Raw genomic sequence first — 18,471 nt, forward strand, 5'->3', positions numbered from 1 at the left:
CTCAGCACAAGCGATGTCATGGTGTGACTGTGACTCTCTGGTGACATCACAGGGCTCTCAGGGGCACAACCGGTACATTTAGACTGGATATAAGGAAGAAATTTTTTACCATGAGGGTGGTGAAACACTGGCGCAGGTTTCCCAGAGAAGTGGGAGGTGCCCCATTCCTGGAAACTCTCAAGGCCACGTTAGACAGAGCTCTAAGCAACCTGATCTACTTAAAGATGTCACTGCTCATTGCAGGGGGGTTGCGCTAGATGACCTTTAAGGTCCCTTCCAACTCAAAGCATTCCATGATTCTATGAAGAAGGAGACAGGCTTTTCACAGTAGTGCAGGATGAGGAGCAATGAGAATACATTGAAACGAGAGTTTCACAGTGGGTGTGAGAGAAATTTCTTCCCCTTGAACACTGTCAAGCAGCGGGACATGTTGCCCAGGGCGATCGTGGAGTCTGCATCCTTGGAGGCTTTCAGTGCCTGACTGGGTCAAGCCCTGAGCAACCTGGCTGACCCCTTTCTTTGAGCAAGATGTTGGACCGGAGACCTCCAGAGGTCCCTTCCCTCATGAGTTACTCTATGATCCTCTAGTGAGGTTTCCTTTTTTGCTGTGCGTTCTAGTTATGAGATAAGGTGCTGCACCTGATATGGAGTACAGATGATACAACTCTTCCTAAGGAAAGTTTTCTAGCTGTAGCCATTTCTCTCTTCTGAGGTGATCTTCAGTTAGGCTAGTAGACTTCTCACAACGCATGCCAAAATTATCACTGTAAGCCCATCAGAATCACCATTCTGTCAACACCAGAATCTCTTAGAATGTTTCTGCCCTCAGCAGCTCTTCCATGCCTGCCTTACCAACAGGTTTGGGACCTGCTGGATTATCCCAGACTCTGTTTCTCTGAAGCAGAGAACCTCAGCAGACTTTCTTTGTCTTGCTTTTTATTTTCAGCTTGGGTCAGAGTCAGGCTGCCCAACTACGTGTTTGTTTTCAGGTCTGCAGCACAGAGGGAAGACTACTAAAACACATTTCTAAATAATTCTAGATTTTTTCAAGCAGGAAGTCTAAGCCTGGACTCTCCCCATCAATATACTTAGGTGTTTTAAAAGTAGTGCCTGGTGGAAATGACCCTGCTGGCAGCGCTATTCAGATCCAGCCAGCTGAGATACAAAATGGAATGACTTCTGTTTGTACCTTCCGTCTTACAACCAGTGTATCTGTTTGGTTTGATTTGTTTTTTTTTCTCCTACTCCACCCTTCAGCTTCCCTCACATAAACACTCTCCTTCTTCCTGTGTCCCAGCCACACTGGGCAACTGTCATCTGCTGGGGGGATAATGGGATAACCTGGGCAAAGCAAAAGCAGAGACTACAAAACATCTGTTAATTAGGCTCTAGGGCATATTTAATCCCTTTTGCTTTGACAGATGTTGGACCAGATTTCTCTAATGGGCATCAGTAGCCTTAAATGGCAATAGCCACATTGGTACCTGGCACTGTCTTACAGCGAGAGCTGCTGAGGAAGGAACGGGCTTAAGAACCGTTTTGAGAAATCTCAGGACACCACTTTAGATCGGAGATTTTATTTCTTGCTGTGATGGCAGCAGAGAACGGTAAAGTCTCAAACAGGCACTTTCAGAGTGATGAGGAAGGGCAGAGAAAGCAGCAAAGGCAGAGGGCCCTCTGCGGATCGGTGTTCGGTGCCGAGGGCACGAGAGGCGTCATGGCTTGAAGTGTTCTCCCCCTCCAGCAAGAGTCCTTCCCATCTCACTACTTCTCCTCGAGGAAGGTGCACACCTGGAGGAGATCTGGAAAGGGAAAGGACAGAGAGAAGTTCAGATCCTGCCTTTAAACACTCCCATCCCACCAGCACACACCCAGCCATGCCAACAACAGCATCGCATGGAAAATACATTCAATGTGCCACAAAAACTGTGTGTTAACCACAGATCGCACTGAACACACACTGACAGGACAGAGTGGGTTCTCTTTACTGTTTCTCAAAGTGCGTATTTTCAAAAAGTGACTAAAAATCTTCGATTCCCATTGATGCCAGAGCAGCAGACTTCAAGACTGTTTTCAGTTCATCCAAGGAACTTTGAGAAAAGTATACTGGCACCTTCCTGAGTTATCCTCATTTTGCTTTAAAAAATTCAAAGGACAGCTACAGAAGAAACTGCCTGCGAGGTGAAGAACTGCAGTTCACAGGCTTCCTCCTGGGGCTGCTATAGTTACCTGATGGATTGCAGGTATTGAGGCTAGCAACTGAAGCAAGGTACTGACTTCCAAGGAATTCCTTGTATGTTATTTTGTCACGGAGTTTGGTCAGACACTTGGTCAAGTCTTTAAACAGAAGGTCCTTGGTTTCAGACTCAAACATCTGGAACTTGTCTTTCTCAATTCCTTTTGTTCCAAACAGTTTCTGAAATAAAGGCACAAAGAGGTAAATGTATGTAAAAAGTAGAAAGCTGGCAAGATTCAGCTCGTATAAGCCTAGCTCTTAGTCCTAGTTCTTCACCATCATCCTGGGGAGCCCACAGCCAAGCCCCAGAAATTTAGGATTGAATCTTCTGTCCATGTGGTTAGATGAAGGCTCAGTGGGCAGGCACAGTTGTGGCACGACTGTCAAAGCAATTGTTTTCCATTTTAACATGCCACTGCATGCAGAGCCCATCTGCAGATGCTGCCAGCAAGTCCTATGCCATAGCCATGAGTTGAAAGCAAAAGGAGCTGACTTCCCAAGTGCCTCTCAGCAGACCCTGATGGTGGAGCAAATATTAATGTTTTCAGTGTAAAATCAAACAGAGCTGGTTTAACCTGGTTACATTTACACCCATAGCTGTAAGACTGTGTGTGCAGAGAGGGTGCTGTCTTCTCAGGGCTCTGCCTGTCCCAGCTGGGTTAGAGACCAGGCACCCCAGAGCAGCTTCTGAAACACAGCTGCAAGAGCACAGACCGAGAAGGAGGTGATGATCTCATGTCACACAAGCATAGTGTGACAATAGCAACCACTACAATCCGACTGTTGCCTAAAGGTGTATTTGCTAAGGTGGCAGAGGAGAAAGAGCAGTTCGGAAGGGATGGAGGAAGGGGGATATGAAAGGACAAGGCTGTCACCCCATATCAGTAAGTAAGTATCTTCCACATTTAGCTAACTCAGGGAAACTCTGAGCATCATCGCTCTAAAAATGCAAACATGCCACGTGAAAACAACCCCAGAACATTTGTTCCGCTGCCGGTACTACTTACCTCTTGTCTCTCCAGGAACTCGCGGACTTTGTTTGCTTTATCGGGACGCGTGACCACAGCATGGGTAGGAACTTTGGCCAGGTGGCAGCCCCTGTAAGCCATAATATTTGCCCGTCGCCCATCAGTGCACAGCAACTCAAATTGGTCCATTTTCAGATTTTTGGCCCATTCTTCTTTACTTTTGCCTTTAAAGAGAATTGGTTTGGAGATTCAGAGATCTTGTGTAGCAGAAGAACACCACCTAAGCCAGGCATTTGTCCCTGCCTTGTGTGTGCACTAGCATTTGGAGACTCAGCATGTACAAAGGGGCCTGTAAGTAAAACTCAGGAACAGTCAATGGGATGAATCAGACTCTCCTTCCTTGCACTTTTTCCCAAATGCTTGGAAAACTTCATCCGCTGCTTTCAGAAATGTGAACTGAACTTTTAATTTTCAGGCAAGCGGGGAGCTGGAGTGCTCTGCAAGGGTGCTTGGGCAGGACTCTGTAGCTAAGGGACCACCCAAATAATTGTGCAGCTGAAATTAAATAATTTCAGGCAGGGCGGTGTCTCAGCAGAAATGCCTGGGAAGACCCAGCCTGGGCGGACAGCACATGTCGACGCTTGAATTCTGCTCTTCCTGCGGGAGAGGTGAGATTGACAGGACGAGCAGGTAAAGCTTGCTATTACCTTCTGCACTGTGAACAAAAATAATGCAGATAGGGGAAGGCAGCCCTGCCAAGATGAATGCAACCAAATAACCACGTACCATCGGTGTTTTCCTCGACGATTGAATGCTTAATAAAGGCCACATCCCCCCGCTCCACCAGACACCTGGGAAGTACAAAGCAAGGCAAGTGATGTGGGTGCTGGAATCCTGGCCCTTTCCCGCGGATTTGATTCTGACCTATGTCTTATTTTGTAAAATTAATCTCCGAGGACAGCCAGGTCTAGGAGCCCTGCCACGAATGTTTTAAGGATATCTGACACACAGTCTTTTAACACAGTCTAGAAAAAACCCCACATCCTTCTCACATGATAAGTAGCTGATGTATTTTATTGTCAGGAAGAAGCAGTGTGGCCAGGTTCAGAATTTGCTTTGCTTTCTGCAATGCCTGCCTGCACATGTTAATAGCTTTGTAAAAACACTAACTTGCACCAAAAGGACTGCAAACTCTGAAGCAGGGTCTCTTTGCTATTAGATGTAAATGAAACAATATTTATTCCCTGTTTAAATTCATGCCCAATATGAATTACTTAGATTTGAGCTGATACTGGGCGGGTACAGAGGAGATAGCACTCGGGCTGACCTCTGGTCTCTGCACGTTTTAGAGCACAGCTCATTTTAACTAAGGCAAGCAGCATTTTTAACGGGGAGTGTCTAGTGGCAGCACGGTTTGTGAGTCCCTGTCTTTTAACACTGCTTATTCGTGTTCAAAATGCAGCACTGCTGCCGCTGTAGGGGGTCTGGCCAAAATGCTTGTGTCTCTAAGTTTGCTTGGAGGCACCAGGACATTAATTTTACAGAATGGGAATGTTTTGCTTCATTTTGCAGAAAGCCATATGAAGAAAAAATGTATAGCATATGTGTAATATTACAGACATATATACCTTGAGCAGTGTAATGGAGATAAAAGAGAAGGTCAGCAAATTAGCATCAACAAGAGGCTGTACTCCGTTTGTGATGTACCTCTGTGATTAGCACCAGGGTACTTGAGAGCGGCCGAAGTGTTTCTAGCACCTACCGGAAAGCTCCAGTATATCCATAGTATTTCTCGTGGCTGCTGGCAACGCACTTTTCTGGTGGGACCCCTCCTGAGCCCTGGCAGAGCTGGCAGAGGCGGGAGTTGGGAGGAGACCCGGGAGCACAGCCCTCGCTGAAGTATTCATCTGAAGGCAGGAATAGGAAAAAAAAAAAAAAAAATCACTTTTCCTGCACTGAAAAATTGGGGTTTCTTTTAATAATACGTTCTCATACTGAATTTGTAGTAGCTGTCATTGGGAGCTGGAAACAGGTTGTGAGAAGGAGCATGCTTCAGTGGACAGCAAATTGCATGCATCCAATTTTCACCACAAAATTTGTTATTACTGGTAGTGAAGCAGGACCCAAGGCTCAATTGCCCTGGGCACTATCTTGGCATGAAAGAAAGGATGTCTTTGCTGCAGACCACTCCCAGCTCACACGGAGTCAGGCCAAGCCTCTCAGCCTTTACAGGTCAGAAGAGTGGAATGTGCCAGCAGTGCCAGAGCTCTGGGGGAAGAAAGGACACTGGGAAAGGCAGGCAGGAGAATGGAGAGGCTGATTCTAAAACTTACAAATACTAGTATCTTCTTGCAGTTAGAGATTTCCTTTTAATAACTATATGCTTAATTTGCCTTGGTGAACAATATTTCCAGATTATTTTTGTTGGACTGTAATTCTCAGCAATTGAGAGTTGGATGTGGAAGTTGATCTTCCAAACAATCTCTAAAGGCCCAGAGTCAATACAGACTTTTATCCCCTTATTCTCAGGCAGTCAGATCAGTCCCTTTAAGTTTCTTGAACAAAGATCAGCCTCTGTCCCCTGTGCTCAGCCTGTCCTCTCCCTTCTGAGATTTGTAAACCCACCCTTTACCCCCACTCCACAACATGCACAAGCACCAGGCCCCCTGTACCTTTTTGAGAATACCTTTGGGGCTGCCGCAAAGGGAAGGGGAGAGACGTGAAAAGAATGCAAAGCCCCCAAAAGCAGCTGACGTGCCGTATCTTACTCTGAAGCAGTCACCAACAGCCTAAAACTTTGCTCAGTGAAACCTTAAACAACAGAGTCTTCTCCTCTGTTCCCACCTGGAGGTGAGAATCTTTGAGGCACAAGAAACTTTGAAGATCAGATGAGCCGAGCTCGAAGAAATGGATGCAAAACTTGACTCACCGAAATTGCAGTTCCCTGTCCTGTTGTGAATCAAGCCCATGGGGATGTTCCAGCCAGCAGTTCTCCCGACAGCGGTGTGGCACGACTTCTTGCCCTGCAGATTGTTCCATGTGATATCTCTGTCAGATTTCTTCACAACAGCCACAGCAAAGTAGGATGCTTTCAGAAGACAAAACAGAGGAGAATTAAGGACCAACCCAAGGATCTCACCGTGCTTCCTTAGGAAAGCATTGGCTCCACCTGGGAGAGGGCACCTGTGAACAGTGTAGCAGAAATACTTTGCACTTATAAATGATTTGCCATGCAGCAACAACAGAAGAATTTGCAGATGTGATGCATCTATTCCCACCAGGCTCCTGGGAAATTATTATCCCTGCCATTTCCGCCCCCACCCCCAAACCTCTGACATTTGGGTATACGAGAAGGATATAGCAAGACATACGTGATGATTTCTTATCCCCTCCTGATTTCTTATCCTCTCTTTAAGAAAGGAAAAAAACCTTCCATCCTCTCTCTCTTCCCATTTCTATAAAGAACAATTCCTTATGCTGCAGCCCAGATCCTCCTTCCCTGTTCGGAGCCCTGGCACCATTACAGTGTGACCATGCTCCAGAGAGCAGTGACTAAGCACAAATCTCTGCCGCTACCATACACTTTGCCTTGAGAGCTGCTTGCAGAGGCAGGCTTTCCATCTGACTACTAAATTCATCTCCAAAATTTTTAATATCTACATTAGACACAGTGACTCTGTGTGTGGAGACTGGCCATTCATTCTCCTCTCATGGTTGCACATATATTTTTCTACTTGTATCCATCAGGACTGTTTTCTGTCCCTCTGTTGGCAGTAATTACCTGGTTCTCCTTCTGCTCTATTGCATTGACTGTTCTCTGAGGGAAGGAAAAAGAAGATATTAGATAAAAGATATGGCAAACACAAAAAAGGACCGAGCTCACTAATTTCTGGAGAAACTTCATTCTAGAAGTGACTATCTCAGTACCACCTTGTGCATCGACAGAACAAAGCACAGCCTCCCTCTGCTCCTCTGAGCTAAAACAACTAGTTTAACTGAGGCTGCTGCTAAAGGACAGGGACATCATGATTAAAACGAAGAAGACAGGAGCTGGAGGTCATTGAGTTCCTGGCTGTCGATGCCCACTCTCCCAGGGCCGTTCCACATTCTTTGAAAGGTGAGATGTGCAGCGGTGAGCAGAGCTGCCTCAGAGCACCATGTATTTTCTGCAGGATGCAGCGCTGAGGCTGCTTTCTAGATTTCAGAATAAAAACAGTGCTTTTGCGCCAGCCCGTTCCCCACCACCTGGACCCAGAGGGGCAGCTCGGGCTGTGCTTACCCTCATAGTTTTCTCCCATCACTGGCACCAAGCCACACACACCAGCAGTGTAGACAAAACCTCCGTCTAAGCTGATAGCATCTGCTTCACCTTTCTGCAATGAAAATGGCACAGTGATGAAACAACGTTGTACGTCCCTAGGCCAGCGCTTTTCAGAAATCAGGTTGTAAAAGAAGCTCTCGATGTAAGGGAGAAAAGCTCGGGGCTAAGGGAACCTGAGATGACAACCCGTAGCATACGGGCAGATGAAGTTTGGCTGATGCAAGCAGAGGGGCTTTTGAAATTATCGCTCCCGTGTGCTTGTAAGGACCTCCAGCAGCAGCTCTCCTCCCCAGGCACCCACAAGTTCAAGCGTGTGTCTCTCCTAGCCTGCTTCCCTGCCAAACAGATTTCCTTATCTCACCTGTTCTTTCAAGTTTTCATTTTGTGCTGTCTTCACGGTACTGACCCAGCCCTCTGAGCTACCACCAGCATCCTCGTCTAGGCTATGGAACCACTCCTCGTCTAAGCAGGCAACCAACTTTCTCTGCATTTTACAGAATTTGTATTTTGCCTGCCTTTTCCAAATAAAAAGTTACCTCACACCAGAAAGTTGCTTTTTATTTAGGAAACCTCAAAAAAAGACCACTGTCCAATAATTTTTTTTGAAAAATGTTCATTGGTGAAAAAGTAGTCAAGCCTTTTACTTGTGATGGGGTTGGTTTCAGCCCATTGGTACTTCTCGCAAAGTTCCCAATATTTGATTTTAAAATCTACTCCCACACCCCTCTCCCTCCCCCCCCGCCCCATCTATTCCCAGGCTGAAAGAAGCAGTGCTGCTCTCCATCTGCAAGCTCCATGGGGAAAAGAAAAGGGAAAAAAAAAACCATACCATGATTTTGATAATGCAGTCCCTGGTGTTGTCTGCCACGGTGCACTCCACATCCCCGTTGCTCACCACACTCCAGAGGTCACACTTGCTCTTCTCATACTTGCCTACTGCACACCACCGTGTCTTGTTTTCTCTACGGTTGGGGTTCAACTGATCTGTAAAACCAGCAGAGGAAAACAAGGATAAGCCTAGAGCCCTGCTAAACAATAGAGCTAGAAACAGGCTACTCGCCAGGTGCATGGGACTCAGCCATGAAACCATCTGTACGCACCAACCTGCTGCTGTGCAGCGCAAGACATTCGTGTTCAATAATCCCTGGGCTGACGTGAATAAAAGGGATGATTCTTAAGCTGAAGGATGCTCAAAAATCAGCTTACAGGTCAGAGAGGAGACCTTCTGCATGACACAAGCTGTTCACACAGATTTGTGTTAGCTAAAACATCGCAACCACTAAACAACCATGCATTAGTAGTACTTGGTATTGCTGCCTATAATATACTCAGCATTTCTCCAGACCTCACAGCCCAGACAACCATGAGACTAAGACCAGACCGAGCTGGAAAAATACAACCTAATTATGTTTCTGTGAAGTGGCACTTGAATAATCTGTTTTGACACAACATGAAGTCCAGGCAGCCCCTTCCATAAATGCCATAGCAGCTCAGCCTACCACAGAGATCTCTGAGCAACTACACATTTTAAGTGGGTTTCGGAGGTCATTTGTGGGATGTCTGACTCTCAGAAAGCCAGACAGGACATCAGTAAATGCCTGATGAGTCAAGAGATGGAAATAAAGGACGCTGTTTCCCTCAAGTGGCTAATATTGGACCTGGTGTCCTGGGATGTTCCTTCCTCTTACATCCCAGAAATGGCTTTTCTAAGCAGCTATTTCAACCATGCCTAATCCGTACCACAAGCTGAATAACCGTGGGCAATTTTTGTTGTAATTGCGGTGAAGGGACGAGGGGTGGAGTGTATGTAAATTTTCCACCTTTCTTGGTGTGGTGATGATGTTATTTTGACTTTAGAATCAACAAATGCCTTTTGTTGATCTAAGTGAAGCTTGTGAAAATAGCGATTTCAGTGATAGTACCTTTCACATGAAATATTTTACAGAGAATACTCCCTGTGTTTGAAAAAATCATCAAGATTTGTTCTCTCCCCAGATGTATTTGCTGATCCCATCTCTTCAACGCAGCTCACACTGACATGACACTAGTATTTCATGTCCTGCCTACCTTTCTGAAGGCTCTGGATGGAAGTGTAAAACTCAAAGCTCAGGTAGAGCTGGGTATCCATCAGTGCTGGGATATGCTTCAGCCGTATAGCAGAGTCTTTGAAAAGCAAGTCTTTGAGGGCTGGGTCTTTCTTGCCAGGTGGCCCAAAGAGCTGGAAGGCACCGCTTGTGCCCTCGCCAAATTTTTCCTGCCACGGAGGAAAAATAATCAGCAAATGACCGTATCAAAGCACCTGGAAAGCTGGAGAGAGCAAGCCAAGCCAGAGGACAGAAGAGAGGATGCTAGGGGAAGGAAGGAAGAGCTTAACGATACCTGTGCTTTTGAGAGGAAGTTCCAGATGTCATCAACCTTACTATCATCTCGAGCCACAACGGCGTGAGCAGGCACCCTGGACCAGTGACAGTCTTTGTAGTTGTCCACGGGCTGACGGGTGCCATCCAGACACAGCAGCTCATAGTCATCCTTCTCATTTGGGGCATTTTCTGGAGGAAAGAAGGAACCAGGAGTTGCATCACCATGAAAACAGACAAAAAAGCCAGTCTGGGGCAGCTTTGTAATGAATTTATTTCTGCAGAAGCCCCAGGGGAGAATTCTTTGCAGAAGACAGGTTGCACGCACCACCTTTGCAATGGTAATGGGGTCATTGTGGTCATACGAAGGCAATGCAGAAAGGAGAACACGTGACTGTGAAAGCGAAATTATCTCTGCCTCTGTTATAACTAGCCTGACAGTAGGAGGGTTTATGTGGCAGAAGTACCTACACATCCAGACACATACAAATGCTTACTAGTATGAATAGATTTACAAACACTATTCAAATGGATTGAACAGGTCAGGAGCCACACATCGTCTGTAAAAGCCAGTGGGTAGCCAGTGTCAACACTGAAGAGAGAGCCCAGGTCAGAGATCACAGGGTTACAGGAGAAATCAGGTGGGAAGGGATTTCTGAAAATCTCCAGTCCAAGCCCCTGCTCAAAGCAGGGGCAGGTGAGGTTGCTCCAGGTGGATCTTGAAAACCTCCAAGGATGGAGAGTGCACAGCTGTCCTGGGCAACATGTCCCACTATTTGACTGTCCTCAAGGGGAAAAAAAATTCTCCTTGTATCTGGTCCAAACCTCTCTTGTTTCACTTAATGAATATTGTTTCTCATCTTTCCACTGTCCACCTCCATAAAAATCTTAGCTCCACCTTCTTCCTAGCCTCCTTGCAGGTATAGACAAGCTGCTCTGAGGTCCCCCCAAAGCCATCTCTTCCCCAGGCTGACGAAGCCCACCCTCCCCGAGGATCTGCTCAAAGCATAAGTGTCCCTGCCCCATGACCACTTGGTGGCCCTCACTGAGCTTACTGCAGCTCCTGAGCATGCCAGGCCATCTTCCATGTCTGAGAGATGCAGAGTTAGTAAACTCTTGCTGTGGGCTGAATTCCCACCAAAATCCCTCCCAGAGGGACAGGTGAGCATAATTACCTACACAATTGCTCACCCTGCATTTGCTGTGTTAACATTACAGCTGGCTCTGCGATACAGAACCGACAATACCACCACCAAACTTAAATCAAGCAGGTTTTCCTTCTTCAAAGAAGAAACCCAAAGAAGAGTAAGTGCACCCCACCACAATCATATTTTTCAGTAACAAGGACGAGTCAGTCCACAGTGTGCAAAACATGTTTCTAGAGATGAAAGGACAAGAGGTTTGGGGCAAACCTGGACAGGAATGAAAGTCTGCACAGTGTAGACTTATTGCAGGATGGAGTGGCAGCAAGGGGTTGGACTGGAAAGAAGAGAAATAAGTGATCTCGCAGGCCTACCTTGAACAGTTGTGTGTTTCACAAAAGCCACTTCTCCTTTTCCATCTTTCAGACAGCTGCAGGTGGAAGAAACAGAAGAGATGTTAAAAAAATAGACATTTGTGGCTCCCTATCTCCTGTTTCAGCAAATTATTTCAGCACAAACGGCAACTGTGGAGCAGCGGTCTTCCCCCAAAAAGCTGTGATGTCAGGGAAGAAAATGTAGTGGTAGAGATGTAACGCTCCAGAAGCCCAGTTAGACTTAGCACAATGCTAATGCTGTGCATTCTTCAGTCTGTGCAAAACCATACAACCCAGCTGCCTCTCTCATCTCCTGCTAGCTTCCTGCTGGTTATTACTAATGGCATCTTTAATTACCAGCACTCCCAGTTGTTCTATAAATTCAGTCTCCTCTGGATCCATGATCACAACACAGCCCTCCGTGGTGTAACAAAAACTTGCATGTGTCAGGGCTAGAATATTTCCCCAAAGGAAAAATAACTTTCACTCACTGAAAAGCTCCAGAATATCCAGAATAAGGTCCTGTGCGGGAGCATTTGGTTTTGGAGTCCCCCTTGCACTGACGACACAGTTTTTGTTCAGTGGTGGCACCAGGCACACAGCTAGCGGAGAAAAAATTGGCCACCGCTATAGGTGAGAGAGAAGCAATAGTTAGTCTAAAATTCACTTTTACGAAGACCTGGAAGGGAGGGGATGCATAAAGAATGTCAATGACTCGATTGCTCTGTGAGCCACCTCTGGACCTCTGCAGAAGATTGGGAAACATCTCTTTCACCGTACCACTGCCCCTGACTTAACATCAGCCCATTTATCTCGCTGTGTCCCATCTCACCTTCCTCAATGGAAGCTGAGTCTTTGCCATCCCACTTGATTTTTTTCAGGCGGAGAAGTGTCCCAACAGGGACAACCCAGCCAGCGGACCTGCCCAGGCCTGTGTGACAAGAGGTCTTGCCCTGCAAATCATCTATTGTGAAGTCTGTTCCTTTCTTCACAACAGCCACGGCGTAGTAGCTGGTTGTGGAGCCTGCAGTGCAGAAAAAAGAAAGAAAACAATGAAAAAGCAGGACTTGGGAACATTTCAAATCCTTCCAAACCCCCGATTTCAGAGAATAAAGGGCTGCACTTCCAAATAATTAGCAACACTTGAACACTCATGGTTTTCCCATTTTCTTAGGGATGAGCTACACTGCCAATATTGAACCAACGCTGCGCACTACAACATGTGATGGTAAGTGGCCTGAAAATACTATCACACACGAAATGCTTTGCTCACAGTTTTGTAAGGATGCTTTAGCAAATCTTCTTTGGCAAGTCTTTTCTCAAGTGCTGTTGCCCACTTAAGCATACATGTAAGCCTTGCAAGAATGAAATTCCACGTTTAGTCTTTAAAATTACACATCGTCCATCAGATGCTACATGTGAAAAAAGTGACTTAGTTTTAGAGGTGGTAGAGACCACAGCCTTCCATTTAATATCTGTATTTTCTTAGTTACCATGTTGGGAATGACTCTGCCGTGTTGCTTTGATCACGAATATTGTGAACAAACAGGCTGAACTCCAGGGCAGAGGTCAAGAGATTTGGAGCTTTGGACGTGGTGGGATTGCATGAGGCAAGAAAGACAAAAATGAACAAATTGTCCCATCCCTAGAAACATTCAAGGCCAGGTTGGATGGGGCTCTAAGCAACCTGATCCAGTTGAAGATGTCCCTGCTCACTGCAGGGGGGTTGGGCTAGATGGCCTCTAAAGGTCCCTTCCAACCCAAAGCATTCTGTGATTCTATGATTCTATGCAATAATGTCTATTCAGTTCCCAAGAGAATGATGGGAGAGACAAAGGACAGTACAGAAAGTGAACAAGGATGGAGCAACAGAGCTAACTCTTATCAGAAGAGATTGCTGCAGAGTGCTTTTTATGCTTTTCATTTTTCTGTGCATTGCCTGCACCTCTTGCCGCAGTAATCTCAACTGGGTGTTCCTGCACAACCACTAATGGCAATGCTGTTGCCTCTTCAATCTTTTTTTTTTTTTGTCTTGATGACTGCGCAGGAAGATACACAGGTTATCTGTGCTATCTAGCTCAGTGGTTTACCCATGTAACTCAAGGTTGCTGAAAGCAGAAGATCTCTGGGACCAGCACAATTTTTATGCCACACTTTAGGAGGATCATTGTTTCTGCTGATGGTGCCCTCCTTCTGTGGCCACTGCATCATCATGGGATCAGTGACTTTCATCACAGCTAATGTCACAAATGTGGCACTGGCTCTGCCCTTTTCCACTACAGTGACTTTTTGGCCACAGGTGATGATGCACGTTTTGGTGTAACTGCCCCCCACTCCTTTGCCTCTGGGATCTGGAAGCTGGGGGCAATATCTCAGATACCCCACAGAAATAACGTGGGAGCTCTGCATGGAAAGGACATCCTTTGCACTATCAGTTTGTTACCACCACTTGGCTTAAAAATATTGCATGAAAATGTACCTCCACTGTGTTCATAGACCTCAGCAGCAATGGGCTTCAGCTTGTAGGGGGCAAGGCCTGCCTCAAAAACTTGACCACCGTCCAAGGTAATAGCATCTGCTTCCTTATTCTAAACAACAAAAAGATTTCAGTCAGTAAACAAAATCAGGGATGCAGGCGGGAAAACACTTCCCCAGAGTCCCTCCTGGATCCCTGTGGGTGAGTCCTTCTCTACAGGGGGATCACAGATAACAACCAGTGACTCAGAGGAAACCCCATCCTCCTCCAAGTGTAACAGGCTGCTGAAACATCCTCAGTGCCCAGCACAGGTCTTTGCTGCCCACTCACCGAAATGGCTTTTATGCAGTCCAGGTACGTTGCTTTCTGCAGGCAACTCAGTGCAACACTCTCATGTTGCATGTGGTCCCTCAGGCTATTGCATTTGTTCTCTTCTGCTGAAGATATTGTGCACCATCTGATGCTTGGCTTGGGAGGAGCAGCAAAACACAGAGCTGTAGAAAGAACCAGAAATAAATAGTCTGAGAGAGGCAGAAAGGCACCACACGGAAAGAAAAAGCATCTCTGTGAATACACAGTCTCTGATTTCCTGAAGTCCTGGCCTCGGGTGATCGCCAGGTGAAGGATCGCCTTTGCACATCTCCTAAATCACGAAGGCCATTTCTTCGCTGCCTGATGTATGCACCTTCAGAAACATCTGGGAGGATCATTCCTGTCCATCAGTAATGGATGTCCTGCATTGAGCTGCCGGCAAAATCCACAGGAGTAGGAGAACAAAGCCACATAATTCAATAGAAATCAAACTCAAGACTTTGCAAAAATGGAGAGAAAAGGCAGTCCACTGAAGCAGCGCCTTTGCAAATATCCCCAGAGGGAGGGCAGCTCTGACCTGGCCGGACTATATTCAGTTGCCACACACTACCTCCTTGGCAGCTAGATGATCTGATGTATTTAATTGTCTCTTTATATTTCACCTCCTCCACTACACCCAGTAACACAGAAGCCATACCACCTCCACAGTCCCCTCTCCTACGAGTCTCCCAACCAGTAAATGCAGCTGACTGGCTCTTCTGGGAGATTGGAGCAAAGCAAAGACCTCAGGCAGACACAGAGTCGTGCCTCCTTCAGGACCCTAAACACTAGAAACGTTGGAAACTTGCAGTTAAAGCACGGGGCCAGCCCTTGCTACACACTTCACCTTAACTCCTCCCTGGCAGGACTGTGCAGACCGAGAGGCTGTAGGCACAGCTCGCTCCCTCCAAACCCTTGATCGCACGTTCCATTCAGACATCTCCAGATTAACCTGTGCTGTTTTCATTTTCTCCTTTGCCTCTCAAATATTCTCTCTTACTTGATTTTCGAGCCATAACCCTGCCAGCAGACACCTTCCCTCCTCCCAGTGGAGATGCTGAATTTGGCCACAGGGAGAATCCTTAGCCTTAATTCCTACTGATATCATCTACATTTCTCAAGTCTTGGCTGCACAGAGCCTCAGTCTAATGCTGGCAACCATCCCGCCCTGGGCAGAGACTGGACAGAGACCTCCTGAGGGAGTCAGCCCAGCTGCACTGGTGAACACTGGGAAGGCAACGGGAGCCCAAGTGCCATGGCCTCTGCCGCAGAGCTTTTGGGCGCCTCTTGGCTCCTTCTGTGCAGGGGAGGAGGAGAGACTCTCCACCATTAGTAAGACATCATAGCATGCTAATACTTGGCACAGGTGCTTGTAGAGTTTCTGATGCCAGAGGCACAAGGAGCACTTCCCACAAGAGGACATTAATCACCACCACACTTTATGGGTGATCAGAAGAGACCCCCTGCCTACTCTGCATAGGGGACCCCTCTTTCCCTTTCCAGGCAGCAGTCGCCAGGTCAAGTGTAGATGGCAGCAATTCCTTGCCGTGGCTACCTGGCCCATTGCCTGCCACAACCGTGAGCAGAGAGAGAGAGGAGAGAAATAATCTCTTCAAGCAGAGCCAGCTCTGCAGTGGCACAATTTAGGCACAAAATACACAGGAGCCCAAGCAAAGTGCGGCAGCGGCAGCAGGACAGAGCAGTGCAGGAGCAGAGGGTGGGGCATGCAGGGTCTTCCGTTATTTAAGCTCCATTTTATTGTCTCTGTCTTCAGGTTTAACCCAGCACACATGCGGGCTTGGCAGGGAGGTCTTGTTCTAGTTTCCACTCCGCCTGGCTGAACCCCTGCTCCTGTCCCGGCGCAGCAGCTTGCAGGAGGGTGGCTTTTCCCTTCGCCCTGCGGCAGCGGGAGCACTGAGCCTCTCCCAAGCAGTGGGTGCCCAGCATCCCTCGTCCTGGGTGCTCGGCAGCTTGCTGCGGGGAGCTGCAGACCTCCCTCCAGCCTCCGTGGGCTGCCCCAAGGAAAAGGCTGCTGTCGCTAATGCTCGAAACACTGTCTTTGCTGACAGATCCACAGCTGCCAAGGCAAGCATCTGCCAGGTGCTCCTTTGCTTTTACGTCCTGGCTTTTACTTAGCAGCTGCCTGGGCTGGCATGTGCTGCAGCTCTGAAACAGCCTTGACCAGGTGGAAAGCCTGGGGTTCTGTGAGGTTCTGACTCTTCCGTTCCCCCCAGACTGCTTTCAGCAGACACTTACCCACTATCCCGAAGGACAGCACTGCAGAGAGTACGAGTTTCATGCTTGAGCGGGGAGTCAAGTGCCGAGGAGGGGGTGCAGCAGCCTTGGTCACAGACTGTCCCCTCCAAGTCTGTGATGGCTCTGAATCCGCTTTCTTCCTCTTTTATAGAGGAACAGCCCTGGCTGTGTTTGCAGAAGCAATGACCTAACACTGTTTGTCCTTCCTTGTTTCTCAATAGCTCCTAAATCGCCCCCCTCCCTGGATCAGCCCATATTTAGGAAGCCTTTCACTTTGGCACTGAACCTCTCTGCAGGCAGGAGTCAGAGCAGGGCAAGGTGCTTTTCATTTTACAAGGGGCTTCAGATGGAAAATTCCCAAATTGTGACATTTGAATTCCCTGCAGGCTGCAACGCAACGGGGGGGGGGGGCTATTTTCTTTGTGCTAGCCACCCCCTGCCTTGCCCAGCCTAATCTCAGAAAGTCCCTGCTGGATCCAGCCCCGAGTTTTGCATGTTTGCCAGCAACTGCTGCTGTTCTGCCCATCACCCTTTGGCTGGCAGTACCCCGAGTGCCTGCCTGCTCCCTTGCGTTCTCCTGGAAATGGCAATGGGGTTGAAAGGCAGTAAATGTTCCTTACGCATGATCTAGCAAGCTCCTTGCACAGGCAAAGAAAGTCAACAGCAGTGACCGGACAGCTGGATAGTGCCCTGCAACCAGGAGGAAGTGTCACACTGCACCTTTGTTAAATTCTTGGGATGAACCTGGGAAGGAATGCTGAGATTAGCAGTCACCCTCCTCCCCCTGCCTCTGCAACACCTCTCCATCCGGTTGTATCACTCCTGATTTATTTCCTTGCAGCCATGACCAGTTGGGGCATGACTAGGTTTATGAAGGTCTGCCCTGTCCCGGGCTCAATGTCCCCATCTTTGCTGCAGGCTACAAGACCAGCTTCAGGTTGACTTTGACACATGCACACTAAATGCGAGACCCTGGACCACATCAGCTAGCCCACAAGTCCTGGCAGCATCCCTAGACAGCAGCTGCTAGGGCTGGTCCACCCACCATGCCCACCCAACACAAGCCACAAGAGTGCTGTAGGAAGCCAGCATTGAGGTCCAGCTCGCGGGCTTGCTGTCAGGAGCTCCAGCCTCCCTTTGTGATCTTCTGGAACCCCTGCACAGGTCCTTCCTCTCCCACTGCCTGCACCCTCCAGGCAACAGTGCCATGGGCTTGCCCACAGTGGGCTCCCAGCTGAGGCTGGCTGGAAGCACCCTGAGTTGGCTCTTCTTCCTCCTCCCAGCAGGCTCAGGGCACAGCGACCTGCAGGTTCGTGGTGGTGGCCAGAGTGGCTTCAATGGAGGTGGGACCCCTGTGTCAGGTCAAGGATATGGTTCTACAAAGTGACCCAGTGAAGGGGGCTGCTGGAGACCTTCAGGCAATGACCACCTCCACTGTGGCACCATGAGCCTGCCCTACCTGTGGCTCTGGCTGCTGGAGGTCCCTACAGGCTGAGCAAGAGGCACTCATGGCCATGCTGGTTATTGCAGCATAATCTTTAGTAGTTCCTTCAGCATGATTAGTTCCTATTTTTCATCCCTTCATCCCCTGCTTTCACACAAAAGCAACACTTTTTGTGTCCAGAGCATCTCCAAACACACTGCAACTTGTGGGGGGGGCACGAATTTCCTTTTAAAAGATCTCCCATCTATATTTATTCCAGCAAGCTGTAGCCCTCCAAGGTCTTCCTCCGCTGAGTCACGTACATGCCACAATAATCCATTCCTAGCCTTCCATGGGTCTCACCAATCCTTGCCTCACTCAAGGTAGCCATAGCAATTTCCCCATCTATGGGAAGAAGAGGCACAAGTGCTCGCACGAGGCTGTTCCACACGGTTCCTCCATAGATTTTTGTCAATTTGTTCTAAAATACCTCTTCTAACAAATATCCCGAGAGAGCCTAGAAATTACAGTGCTACTGAAAGAGCAAAGTTATCTGAGCACATAAAT

The 18,471-nt window shown here is 47.8% G+C and overlaps 1 protein-coding gene across 1 annotated transcript; it reads right to left on the minus strand.

The window, feature by feature from the left end:
* Positions 1 to 1,561: 1,561 nt before the first annotated feature.
* TF (transferrin) lies at positions 1,562 to 16,605 on the minus strand. The gene is made up of 17 exons (XM_009940761.2): positions 16,482 to 16,605; positions 14,205 to 14,368; positions 13,878 to 13,986; positions 12,231 to 12,422; positions 11,890 to 12,025; positions 11,399 to 11,454; positions 9,905 to 10,074; positions 9,593 to 9,779; positions 8,355 to 8,509; positions 7,484 to 7,577; positions 6,986 to 7,021; positions 6,134 to 6,292; positions 4,967 to 5,111; positions 3,991 to 4,055; positions 3,244 to 3,428; positions 2,230 to 2,416; positions 1,562 to 1,802 (listed from the first exon to the last, which is right to left on the minus strand). Exons 1-17 carry the CDS (start codon positions 16,522 to 16,524, stop codon positions 1,765 to 1,767), a joined length of 2,121 nt encoding a protein of 706 aa, XP_009939063.2. The 5' UTR covers positions 16,525 to 16,605; the 3' UTR covers positions 1,562 to 1,764.
* Between the last annotated feature and the right edge of the window lie 1,866 nt (positions 16,606 to 18,471).

This window comes from Opisthocomus hoazin, chromosome 4 (genome assembly GCF_030867145.1).
Source record: "Opisthocomus hoazin isolate bOpiHoa1 chromosome 4, bOpiHoa1.hap1, whole genome shotgun sequence".
Taxonomy (NCBI): Eukaryota; Metazoa; Chordata; class Aves; order Opisthocomiformes; family Opisthocomidae; genus Opisthocomus; species Opisthocomus hoazin.